The sequence below is a fragment of the Hylobates moloch genome, unplaced genomic scaffold (genome assembly GCF_009828535.3).
Source record: "Hylobates moloch isolate HMO894 unplaced genomic scaffold, HMol_V3 SCAFFOLD_12, whole genome shotgun sequence".
Classification (NCBI taxonomy): domain Eukaryota; kingdom Metazoa; phylum Chordata; class Mammalia; order Primates; family Hylobatidae; genus Hylobates; species Hylobates moloch.
In genome coordinates this window covers 32,672,067-32,685,524 of record NW_026652287.1, presented here as the reverse complement: position 1 = coordinate 32,685,524, position 13,458 = coordinate 32,672,067, and the positions used below count along the sequence as shown (strand labels likewise).

The 13,458-nt window shown below is 36.7% G+C and overlaps 1 protein-coding gene across 3 annotated transcripts in view; it reads left to right on the top strand.

Annotated features, from left to right (window-relative positions):
* Positions 1–13,458, top strand: part of SCYL2 (SCY1 like pseudokinase 2) — a 72,191-nt gene that overhangs the window by 43,248 nt on the left and 15,485 nt on the right. For all 3 annotated transcript variants that reach the window (XM_032168909.2, XM_032168910.2, XM_058424999.1), the window contains exons 5-11: positions 325–474; positions 1,711–1,932; positions 2,704–2,820; positions 3,774–3,899; positions 4,830–5,006; positions 7,074–7,196; positions 12,435–12,548. In XM_032168909.2, the coding sequence (XP_032024800.1) occupies positions 325–474; positions 1,711–1,932; positions 2,704–2,820; positions 3,774–3,899; positions 4,830–5,006; positions 7,074–7,196; positions 12,435–12,548 (1,029 nt within the window). The remainder of the gene's footprint in view (positions 1–324; positions 475–1,710; positions 1,933–2,703; positions 2,821–3,773; positions 3,900–4,829; positions 5,007–7,073; positions 7,197–12,434; positions 12,549–13,458) is intronic.

The window sequence follows — 13,458 nt, the reverse complement described above, 5'->3', positions numbered from 1 at the left end:
CCCTCACTTTTCAAACTCAGGAACTGAATAAATTTGGACATCAAAGGATTCTTTATCTTTTCTTCTGTTTATATGCATATAGGAAGGAACTTAATAAATAGGTGTACTCTGGTTTTATAACTAGATTTTTCTCACTAATCTTCAGATTGTCCTGGCAATTGACTACATCTATGTATACTTTGGTATTTATGATGAAATTTGATTTTTAGCTGACACGCAAAACTTTTATTGTGAGGAGTAGCAATAATTATTATTTTTGTGAGACATTTTATTATAATTGAAAGGAGTTTTATTTAGTGTAAAATGTGTTTTTTCCATTTACAGGTTTCTGAAGGATTGTCATTCTTGCATAGCAGTGTGAAAATGGTGCATGGAAATATTACTCCTGAAAATATAATTTTGAATAAAAGTGGAGCCTGGAAAATAATGGGTTTTGATTTTTGTGTATCATCAACCAATCCTTCTGAACAAGAGGTAATGAAAATTTTAGTCTTCTAATTTTTGAGGCCAGGGAAATTTTGATTGCATCTGGAATGGACTAGAAATAGGCTATGTGGTACAGTGGTATGTTTAGATATACAGCTTTATAGAAAATTTCTAGTGTTCATTGCACTTAAGAGTATTCTTCGGCACATTACTACCACAGTAGTTAGTGTTATTTGAGAAAAGGATGCCAGAGTTAAATAAATTTAATAACTATTTGATTAAATAGGGTTTTTTTTTTTCCTCAGGATGTCAAATGCAATAACACATGTGACTCTCTAGCAGTGTTTCCTGTTTATTGGGTCATGGAATATTCTTTGGGGAACATAATAATAGCAATGGCAATAGCTAACATTCTTATTGAAGCACTTTTCCACACACTTTCTCTGTACTTATTTAATCCTCACAATAACTCAGTGGGGTATAGGAATAATACAGATAAGTTAAGTAGGCTCAGAGAATAAAAGAACCTGCCTAAATTTAGGTAGATGGTAAGTGATAGAGCCAGAATTTGAACGCAGCCTCTCTGCTTCCAAAGCACTTTTTCTTAATGCTTAGGATTAAGCATTCATACTTAGAGAAACACTGCATTAAATCAATTCTGCTTTGTACTGATTGGGTCTGCATGGCATAGAAGATCCTTGGTGATATGGCACCTTATGATTCTTGGTGATAGGTTTTTATTATATGTAGTTGTTAGAGGGCCCATGATTTGACCTAAGATTTGTAAGTTGAGCAGCCATTTTTAAGGTAATCAGAACTAACTAGTATTGGTTGAATATATATCATAAGTGGGTCAGACACTGCTAGGTCAAACTTCCACACATTTGTTTAATCCTTACTGTAATCTTTTGAACTTTTTAACTAAATCACATAGCTAATTAGTGAAAGAACAAATTGCAAACAACAGTCTCTATCTGAGCTCATACAACTTTTGAAGCCTGTGTATCATAAAACATGAGCCAGACCTTCACATGTTCGTATTACATATTACAGTGATAATTTGTCTTCTGGAAGAGACTCCAGTAATCTCAGTTGTAACAGTTCTTGTTTCTCAGTTTGTTGCATGAACTTTTTTACATTTGGGAATTTGGGAATTTTGGGATTGAAGGTGTGATGGCATTTTTACTTGCATGACCGAGTAGAAATTTAAAGATAGATTGCTACTGCTTGATAGTTGTTTGGTTGAATTTGAAGTAACTCATGTAATTCTTTTTCTTACTACAGCCTAAGTTTCCTTGTAAAGAATGGGACCCAAATTTACCTTCATTGTGTCTTCCAAATCCTGAATATTTGGCTCCTGAATACATACTTTCTGTGAGCTGTGAAACAGCCAGTGATATGTATTCTTTAGGAACTGTTATGTATGCTGTATTTAATAAAGGGAAACCTATATTTGAAGTCAACAAGCAAGATATTTACAAGAGTTTCAGTAGGCAGTTGGATCAGGTATTTGCCTATAAATAATTTGCTTGCATTAAAAAATTTATTAAATGTGTCTGATTTTTTTCCAAAGTGTGTTCAGGAAATTCTCTAAATGACATGAGTATCTCATTTTAAGTTTGTATAAGATCAGCTTAATAATTTATTATATTTTTAACAAATTTATAAGTAACGCAGACTAGGCCAGGTGTGCTGGCTCACGCCTGTAATCCCAGCACTTGGGGAGACCCAAGGCGGGTGGATCACTTGAGTCCAGGATTTTGAGACCAGCCTGGGTAACATGGCTAAACCACTTCTCTACAAAAAAAAAAAAAAAAAAATACAAAAAGTTAGCTGGGCTTGGTGGCACATGCCTGTAGTCCCAGCTACTTGGAAGGCCGATCGGGCTGGGAGGATCACGTGAGCCTGGGAGTTTGGGGCTGCAGTGAGCTGTGATTGTGCCACTGCATGCCAGCCTGGGGTGACAGAGTGAGACCCTGTCTCAAAAAAATATTTTTTTTCAAATAAATAGAGAGGACTAGTTAAAATTTGTTACTAGAACTTTAGTCATGGCATTTGAGTAAATATAAATACTGGAACATTTTACCGTAGGAATAGAAACAATTTTGGGTATTAAAGATAAGGGTTTTGTTTTGCAACAATAGAATTAACAATTTGTTTAAAATGTAGTCAGTATATTTGTAGTAAAATATTGAGTAAATTTTTAAATGTTTTCTTAAGTGTATATATCTTTTAAAGTATTCTATACTCCTTTAATGTTATCACTCTTTTGAATAGTTGAGTCGTTTAGGATCTAGTTCACTTACAAATATACCTGAGGAAGTTCGTGAACATGTAAAGCTACTGTTAAATGTAACTCCAACTGTAAGACCAGATGCAGATCAAATGACAAAGGTGAGTACATGTGGATTTCTGCCTAAGACAGAGGAACAAAAAATGAGTTGAAGTAGATTAAGTTTTTGGGTTTTAAAAAAATGTTTTTCCCCAGAGATCCCTGTTCTGAGATTAAGTTCTTCTAAAGCAACAGTCAGATATAGCCCCAAATAACATCTGTATCCTTGAATGTATTAAATATTCAACTTTGCTTAATCTTACACAGCCAAATATGTACATAATTGCTCTAATAGAAAATTAAGATTTCAAATAAGAAGAGTGCTAACAGTCACAATTAAGTAAACAGATGTTCTAGACTCCTAGAGAATTCAGTCCTTTATTTCACTCATATAACCATGGATTTTTTTTTTTTTTTTTTTTTTAGACAGAGTTTCGCTCTGTCACCCAGGCTGGAGTGTAGTGGCACGATCTCCGCTCACTGCAACCTCCACCTCCCAGGTTCAAGCGATTCTCATGCCTCAGCCTCCCAAGTAATTAGGATTACAGGCACCCACCACCACACCTGGCTAATTTTTGTATTTTTAGTAAAGACGGGGTTTCACCATGTTGGCTAGGCTGGTCTTGTCCTGACCTCAGGTGATCCGCCTGCCTCGGCCTCCCAAAGTGTTGGGATTATAGGCATGAGCCACTGTGCCCTGGCCAACCATGGATTTTAACTAATAACTGGCATTTTTATGCCTTCGAATTATTTTATTTAATCTTTCAATATTTTAGACTTACATAAAAGAAAGTTTTTACCCAGCCAATTCACAGGTACAGATTCCAAAGATTTGAACTTGAAAAATAATTTATTTTCTTATTCAAAGTTTTATAATTAGAATTTCTAAGGTGATCTTCAGCATTTTGCTAAATGTTTCTGAGTATATTTTTTACCATATTGTGACTGTTTCATATATGAGAAGTATTTTCAATTTAACATTTATCAAAATACTTTATTTCCATTTTTTTTTTAGATTCCCTTCTTTGATGATGTTGGTGCAGTAACACTGCAATATTTTGATACTTTATTCCAAAGAGATAATCTTCAGAAATCACAGTTTTTCAAAGGACTGCCAAAGGTTCTACCAAAACTGCCCAAGGTTTGTTGTTGTTAGTTTCTTATTAATAATCAGGATTTTAGAAGTTAAAGTTTATTTTGACTTACTACCATAACTCTTCCAAGGAAATAATATAACTTTGCCTGAGGTACATAAATGACTATAAAACACTGCCTACTGAAGCCAGAAGTTCCGTGGACCTTTTTTTGCATGGTCCAAAAATAAATAGGCTAAAAAATTTAGGACACTAACTAGGCAGAAACAGCAGTTGGACATTAAAGGTCAGAAGAAGAGTCCATAAGCTGTCATGTGGAGTTCATTGTCTCACCAGCAGTTAAAGGGGTACTTCTATTGATATTAGCCTTTCCAATTCCTTTACTCCTTTTCTGACTTATTATGAGTGTAATACAGTTTTTAAAATGTTGGTGAATGCTGAAGAGGCACTGGTTGGAATACTAATAATTCCTGGTTGTAAAAACATTTCCAGTGTTTAATCTATCAGATATTTGTTAGTTACCTACTGTTTGTCTGACACTTTACTTAGATGCTATGGAGAGTAGAGGAGGCATAAAATATTGTCCCTGCTCTCAGGCCCTTATAGTAAGTGTAGCTAGGGTTAACGTATGAAACAGTTAACAGTACATGATAGTGTTTATGTCGTGTGGTATGAATCATAAGTAATGAAGTAATTAAGAGGAGAAACAAACATAGCAGTGGAGAATAATTAGGGAAAGTTTCCTACAGGTAGGGTGACCGTGTGTCCCCTTTTACCCATGACCTTTCCAGTTTATGCTATTTATCCTTGCATAATTAGCAATAGCATCCCACTTTACTCTCAAAATATACCAGTTTCAACCATAAATTGTATGGTCACATTACCTAAAGGGGTTAGAGGTTTTAGACTTTAGTGTTAACTAATACTAAAAACCTTTAATAAGTTTTTTTTTTATAAAAAACATTTTTGCCTTTCAGCGTGTCATTGTGCAGAGAATTTTGCCTTGTTTGACTTCAGAATTTGTAAACCCTGACATGGTACCTTTTGTTTTGCCCAATGTTCTACTTATTGCTGAGGAATGCACTAAAGAAGAATATGTCAAATTAATTCTACCTGAACTTGGCCCTGTGTTTAAGCAGCAAGAGCCAATCCAGGTATTTATAGATATTTTCGTGTATTTATCTACTGTTATTTATGATGGTGACTATCACTGAAAACAAAAGGAATGAATATATGACTTAAAAAATACTGAGGTAAGTGTATGAGACTTTCTTTTCCATTAGTCAGAAAGCTGCTTTACATGTTTGAAGCAAACTATTTTTAAAATTATGATAGAACTTTGCAGTTAAATGTCTATAGCTCTCCATAAGTTACTATCTCAGAAAATAAACTGCAATGAAATTTTGCGTGTATTATACTGTTCTTTAGGTACCATATGTATACTTTGTAGAAAGTTACAGGTTTAGGAAAATAAATATTTGTTTTGCTCTTGCACTTCGAAGTATTTGAAGTATTTTTGATTGTTTTGTTATTTAAGTCTTTAATATGTAGGTGCTTTGTGCCAGTAGTTTCTCTCCATTTTATTGCTAATAACTACTTCCACTAGAATAGGAAAATGCTTACAGCACCATGGGAATAATGTGTGTGTGTATTGTAAGTGAAAAAAGTAATCAGTCTCTCATGTATATAATATGTATTTGCTAGATTCAAGGTAATGTTGGATTTAAGAGCAGTACGGTCACACACCTGGGTTGAATTGGGGCTTCTTTATCTCCTTACTTGAAGTATGACTTGCGTCGTTACCGTCTTAAAGCTTCTATTTCCTCATTTCTAAAATGAAAAGGATTGTTGAAATTAAATGAAATTTTCTGGCACATAGCAGGTATTATTACATATTTCTACCACTGTATAGGAATAGCTTATTAGTTATATATCAACTATCTAATTTAATGGTTTTATGATTCTTTGTAGTCCTTCCCTTGAAAGGAGGGGAACAGAAGGAAGTATGTGGTGGTAAGGCGAGAGTTTCTGTGGATTAGGGAAAGAACAAGTGAGGGAGCTGTAGCCTGTGACAGGGTTCCCCCAAATGGTCAAGGTGTCATGAGGGAAAGTTGGTGGAGCCATTGTTCCTAAGCTATGCATCAGTCAAGATAGTACCCTAAGGAACCTATAATCTGAATTCTTATTTACCTCCATTCTTTTTTCTCTTAGTTGTCCAGTTAAAAATACCTTTTGGGCCAGGTGCAGTGGCTCATGCCTGTAATCCCAGTTCTTTGGCATGTCAAAGCAGGCAGATTGCTTGAGCCCAGGAGTTCAAGACCAGCCTGGGCAACATGGTGAAACCCTGTCTCTTCAAACAAATACAAAAATAAGCCGGGTGCCTGCCTGTGTGGTCCCAGCTACTCAGGAGGCTGAGGTGGGAGGATCACCTGAGCCCTGGGAGGTCGAGGCTGTGGTAAGCTATGATCGCACCACTGCTCTCCAGCCTGGGTGACAGAGTGAGTGAGACCCTGTCTCAAAAAAAAAAAAAAAAAAAAATTTCTTCCGAATATTCTTCGCTGAGTCTTGGCAAAACTAATTTCTGTATAAATAGAAGGGGCAGTATGTTCCTTATAATTTAGGTATGTGGAAGAATGACCAGGGACAACTCAAAAACATTTTTTTCTAAAATAAAAAAAATTCTTTTAAGAGATAGGGTCTTGCTATGTTGCCTTGGCTGGACCTAACTTCTGGGCTCAAGCAATTCCCCTGTCTCAGCCGCCCAAATAGCTGGGACTGCAGGTGTGTGCCACTGCACCTGGCGTCTAGAATTTTTTCTTATACTCCTTCTCAGTTCTGTACTTTCTCTTTTTCTCTTGAGCTTCATAGAAGCCAAGTGATGGAATTTACTTCTTTGGGATATCTCACTTTACAGGCTTCTTTTACCCTGTAGCTTTCCAGATAGTTGGTATGTGTGGGCAAGTGATAGATTACTGTAGATATGTGAGAGGAGATTAGTCTTTATTTAATTAACATTTAAACTCAGAGCAGATGTTAAATATTGTGCCTCCAGAAATGTAAGAGACTTGATTTGTATGTTTTTGTCTTCCACGCCTTCAGGCTAGCAACATGGTGAGTGTCAAAATATATGAGTTATTCTTTTGAAGAAGCTTTACATTTGGCATATATTGAATCTCTTAAAGATTCCAGGTTTTAATACATTGTTTCCATTTTCTAAACAGATTTTGTTAATTTTCCTACAAAAAATGGATTTGCTACTAACCAAAACCCCTCCTGATGAGATAAAGAACAGTGTTCTACCCATGGTTTACAGAGCACTAGAAGCTCCTTCCATTCAGATCCAGGTACAGTATCTGTTTTGTTTTTCTTTAATGATGATTTTGATTCTTAAAGCAGAAGAAGAGGTATAAAGTACATTTTGGATTTAAGTCATAAAATACATAACTCAATAGTAAATATATTTATCTTTTGAATCACATTATTGAAATACTGTAACTAAAATATATTCACTCCTAATTTAAAGAATCAGTGTATTGTAAGTGAAAAAGTAATCAGTCTGTGTACATAATACCTGCATTATAAGGTAGATTTGTTGCTTTTATTTATCAGAAATGTACTATTATGGAAGAAGATTTGATATATTGTAGTTTGTATTATTGTATACCTTCTTCTTTCTGCTTCTTTCTAAACTGATAATTATGAACAAAAATTCTGAAGATACATGTGCCTTTTTCTTTTCTTCCTTTTTTTTTTGTTTTTTGAGACTGAGTCTCGCTCTGTCGCCCAGGCTGGAGTGCAGTGGCACGATCTCGGCTCACTGCAACCTCCGCCCCCTGGGTTCAAGCGATTCTCCTGCCTCAGCCTCCCTAGTAGCTGGAACTACAGGTGCCTATCACCACACCTGGCTAATTTTTGGTATTTTTAGTAGAGACAGGGTTTCGCCATTTTGGCCAGGCTGGTCTCGAACTCTTGACCTCAGGTGATCCTCCTGCCTCAGCCTCCCAAAGTACTGGGATTATAAGCCTGAGCCACCGTGCCTGGCCACATGTGCCTTTTTCTTATAAAACATTGAGTAGGTATTTTCCCATACTCATAATTTTCCTTCATGCTTGGTAACTCAGTTTTCTATGTAGAGATGCTGTTTCTTCTGCAATGAAGTTAATTTGTACAGCAGGTAGATGGAAAAGCAGACAGTAATTTAGTGTGATCATTGTTAATGCATGTATAGTCATAACTTTTGTTCCACAAAGGCAATCTTAAAACACCATATACTTTGCCAAACTGTTAGTTTTATAGTCTTTGCAATTAAAATTTTGGTGCTATGAGTTGTCTGAAGGAAATTCCGGATCACTATTAAAAGTGTAATTTAGTTTTTTCACTTTGAAAATACATACTTATGTTAAGAACATCTCTCTGCAGGATGGTTTTGTAGTAAAAGCTTATAGTCTCTGCTAGTATAGACATTTTAATAAAATAGGATTTTTTTAAAGTTCTTTACTCCAAAGTTAATATGAACCTAATACTACATATTTAAGGTCACTTTTTGGACTTAATTCAGTCTTTGTCTGCTAAGTTATTTCGTTTCTTCAAGGCTGTGAGGTTGATGTTAACATTTTTTTCTTATAATTAGATTTGCCTTCTTAAAGGTGAGGGTATGCTGCCTTTGTCCAAATGACATGGATGAGTGGGGAAGGTGTGTCTACCTCTATTTCTTAGTTCTTTCTAAAGAAATTGTGAATTATAGCCTCACAAAACATTCCCACAGGCTCTGTGCAGCCAAACTTGTTTTATATTTAGTGATATTAAAGAAGAGGGAGGGGAAGATTAAGTGACATGAAATCCATTTTTCTTTATAGTTAGTTTGGCCAATAAGTGTCAGCAAGTATTTTATTGAAGTAGTATATAATTCAGATTGACTTTGTAACTTTGCTAGGATTTGGAAACCAGCATTTCTTCCTTTTTTTTTCCAGGCTGGAGTGCAGTGGCGCAATCTTGGCTCACTGCAACCTCCGCCTCCTGGGTTCAAGCCATTCTCATGTCTCAGCCTCCCAGGTACCTGGGATTGCATGCATGGGCGACCATGCCTGGCTAATTTTTTTTGTATTTTTAGTAGAGATGAGGTTTCATCATGTTGGCCAGGTTGGGGAAACCAGCATTTCTCGTATCATTCAGTGTAAGTCTTTAGTCACGAAATTAGCACTGTTTAGTTGATAAAGCATATCTAAACAATTAGGAGAATCCTAGAGAAAGCAAGAAATAAGAAATCTTTTCCTCAAGGTTCTTGCAAATAGTAGGCTAGAAAGTAACATCTGAAATTCATTTTTAAATTGAAATTTTTAAAGTTAAGTTTGATTAAAAATATTTAAGAGGCTAGAGATGGTTCTGAAAACATTTGGACAGGTAGAAGATGGTTTGCAAAGGGTAGAGTTCTTAAAAAGAGGCATTATAAACATGTATATCAGACACAATTTTTGAAATTTACCTTTTACCTTTTAAATGGATATCGAAGTTATCTTCATTGCCGCCACCCACCACCCATCATAAAGTGTAAAATAAACAGAAGTTTCTGAGAATTTGCTAATTAGACTCCTTTGAGGTTTGATTTTGTGTTTTTCAATCTCGTGTTATTAAGTTCCTCATCCCGGCTGTTATTAAGTTCCTCATCCTGGGCTGGGTGCAGTGGCTCATGCCTGTAATCCCAGTGCTTTAGGAGGCCAAGGCAGGTGGATCACCTGAGATCAGGAGTTTAAGACCAGCCTGGCCAACATGGCAAAACCCCGTCTCTACTAAAAAAATACAAAAATTAGCTGGGTGTGGTGGCGGGTACCTGTAATCCCAGCTACTCAGGAGGCTGAGGCAGGGAAAATTGCTTGAACCCGGGAGGCGGAGGTTGCAGTGAGCTGAGATCGTGCCACTGCACTCCAGCCTGGGTGACAGAGCGAGACTCCCTCTCAAAAATAAATAAATAAATAAATAAATAAATAAAGTTCCTCATCCTGTCTCCTCTTCGGGAGCGAGCTCTCCCCTATGTTAGCTAAGTGATTTAGACAGAATTTAAGATTTGCCTCTTTGTAACCTCCTGCTCTGAGTTTGATTGGATAGCATGGCACTTTCCAGTCGCTTTTTAATAATACAGGTGTTAGGGGGTCCTTTCCTATAAGTCTGCCTGTCTCTGTCTCTCTGTCTTAAAGGCTGATCTTCTGTAAGGAAGCTCCTTACGAGAACATAGGAACGTAGTGTCCCACTGACTGCTTACACTTGGCCATTCTCTTCTCCCATCTGTGGTCCTTAATTAATTAATTAATTTATTTATTTTTTTTGAGACAGGCTTTCACTCTGTTGCCCAGGCTTGAGTGCAGTGGCACAATCTTAGCTCACTGTGGCCTTGACTCCCATGCTCTCTCAGGCTCACGTGATCCTCCCTCAGCCTCCCTAGTAGCAGGGACCACAGGAACATACACCACCATGCCTGGCTCATTTTTAAATTTTATCAATCACTTAGTTATTAATAGTTCTGAGTGGATACAAACAATTAACTCTCTTACATTTGCCTTTTGGAAGCCTAAGAATAAGTTAAAGCAAATAAAATATATCCAGTGTTCTGATAACAGATTCTTAGTAGTTAATTTATTTCTGTCTTCTAACTATAAATGGATGTCTTGAAGTTTGCCAGTACTTTCAGTAGTATCCTTCCTAATTCACATTTGTGCTTCCATTTTCCTCAGTGGTCCCTTCTCCTATGCTTTGCTACAAGGATCATCTCTCATAAACTGCCTGAGATGTGTGTACTTTAGCCAGTTAGTTCTCAAGCCATTTCTTCTTTTCATTTTCTCATTTAGTTCCCTAGCCCCCAATCATCCCTCCGTTTTCCTGTTATTCCCAGAATTACCAGTTATTTCTACTATGGCACCACATTAGTTAACAAGAATGTTTTAAATCTTTTTTTTCCCCCATTTCTGAGTTATGCTTGCTTTAAGTTTCAGAATTTGGAAGTACTTACAAATACAAAAAAAAAGAAATTAAAATTTGCTCTCACAGATAACTATGGTTAACATTTTCAGATATATCCATCTAGTCTTTTTTCCTAAGCCTACAGATAGACACAGGTACCTACACATTTTAGAACTTGGGATTAGGTGTGGTAGCTCACACCTGTAATTTCAGCACTTTGGAAGACTGAGGTGGGAGGATCCCTCGAAGCCAGGAATTTGAGACCTGCCTGGGCAACATAGTAAGACCCTGTCTGTACCAAAAATAAAAGATGATAAAATTAACCAGGCATGGCAGTGCATGCCTGTAGTGCCAGCTACTTGGGAGGCTGAGTTGGGGAGGAGGATCACTTGAGCCCAGGAGGCTGCAGTGAGCTATGAATTTGCCACTGCACTCCACCCTGGGTGACAGAGCAAGACTCTCCAAAAAAGAAAAAAAAAACAAGAAAACTAAAAAAAAAAAAAAAAGAATTGGGATTATGTAATACTCTGTCCTCAGTTTTCTTCTAAAAATTATTAAACACTCTTTTAAGGCCAGACTCAGTGGTTCATGCCTGTAATCTTAGCACTTTGGGAGGCCGAGGTGAGAGGATTGCTTGAGCTCAGGAATTCAAGACCAGCCTGGGAAACATAGTGAGACCTTGTTTTTACAAAAAAATTGAAAAATTAGCTGGGCGTGGGCCAAGGTAGGTGGATCACTTGAGGTCAGGAGTTGGAGACCAGCCTGGCCAATATGGTGAAACCCCATCTCCACTAAAAATACAAAATATTAGCTGGGTGTGTTGGCACGTGCTTGTAATCCCTTGTAATCCCAGCTACTCAATAGGCTGAGGCAGGAGAATTCCTTGAACCTGGGAGGTGGAGGATTCTGTGAGCCAAGGTCATGTCACTACACTCCAGCCTGCGCAACAAGAGCAAAACTCCTTCTCAAAAAAAAAAAAAACAGATTAGCTGGGTGTGATGTCGTGTACCTGTAGTCCCAGCTACTCAGGAGGCTGAGGCCAGAGGATCACACAAGACTGGGAGGTTGATGCTGCGAGCTATGATTGCGTCACTGCACTCCAGCCTGGGTGACAGAGCAAGGTCCTGTCTCAAGAAAAAAAAAAAAAAAAAATTAAACACTCTTTTCAATATGTTTTTTTTAAAAAGTGTTTGTATTTTATCATATGGATATATGTAACAGCTAAGAGAATTACTTGAGAGGGGTATTTTTACATGATTTCATACTTGATTTTCTCTTCTTGTGAGAGATAGCAAAACTTATATTCGCTTGTTATTTAAAGATAAACGAGGACTTGTATTATCAAAGAAAGAGATTAGGAATGAGATCAGGGAGTTTGGATGTCATACACTAGTTATTATGACCTAGTATGACTTTGAGTAATGTCTTCTGAGCTTTTTTTCTCATCTGTAAAACTGAAAAGTGATTATAACCATTCATTATTCAAAGAGTTGTTGAAAGGACCAAATAATATATATGAAAATTTATTTCAAACTATATGACAGTTTAGCCATGCAAATGCAAAACTTTATAATATCGGAGAGAAAAGATGAGTCTTTCCCTAATATTGATTCAGTTTATTTTCTTGATAGGAGCTCTGTCTAAACATCATTCCAACCTTTGCAAATCTTATAGACTACCCATCCATGAAAAATGCTTTGATACCAAGAATTAAAAATGCTTGTCTACAAACGTCTTCCCTTGCTGTAAGTAATTGCATATTAATTTTGTTTTTCTTTCACTTGTCAGTGCTTTAAATCATTTTCTTATTGCTTAATAACCCTTTTATAGATTGTTGATGTATTTCATCTTGGCTGTAGATAACTTGTTTATAGTTATTCTCACTTTGTTACTAACAACCCCTGTGACCTTGAAAAGTCACTGTGCCTCTCTGAGTCTTCACCATCATTAAAAGTAGCTGTTTTCTCTGAAATTCTCAATTTTACGATTGAATTTTCAAAATAGGTGGTAGTAATATACAGCTTAAAATTTAGTTTTCAAAATGCCCTTTCAAAGATCTTATAATCATACTATATACCTTATTTTATGGCAGCATAAATTTATTTTAACATACATTTTCTCAAAGTACATGTTGTAGGCCGGGCATGGTGGCTCACGCCTTTAATCCCAACACTTTGGGAGGCCGAGGTGAGTAGATCTCGAGCACTGAGTTCAAGACGAGCATGAGCAACACAGCGAGACCTCATCTCTACTAAAAATAAAAAAATTTAGCTGGGTTTGGTGGCATGGCAGGAGCATCACTTGAGACCAAGAGGTCGAGGCTGCAGTGAGTTGTGATTGTGCTGCTGCCTACCAGTCTAGGTGACAGAGCAAGCCCCCGCCGCTCCCTGACCCCCCCCCAAAAAATCCAAAACCAAAGCAAAACAAGAGTCCCTGTTCTAGTTCAGTTCTGAGTATATGCAGGGGTATGTAGAAATGGGAAACATGGATACTTAAATGATGTGAATTGCTGCCCAGTTATATATATGTTTCTTTTTAAGATGCCATCTGGCTGTTAAGGCATGTTGTTTACAAGAAGTTATAATGAATGTACTTATATTTAGAACAATAACTAGGAACGGATTTACATTTTATATGTCACCTTTTAAGTGGATT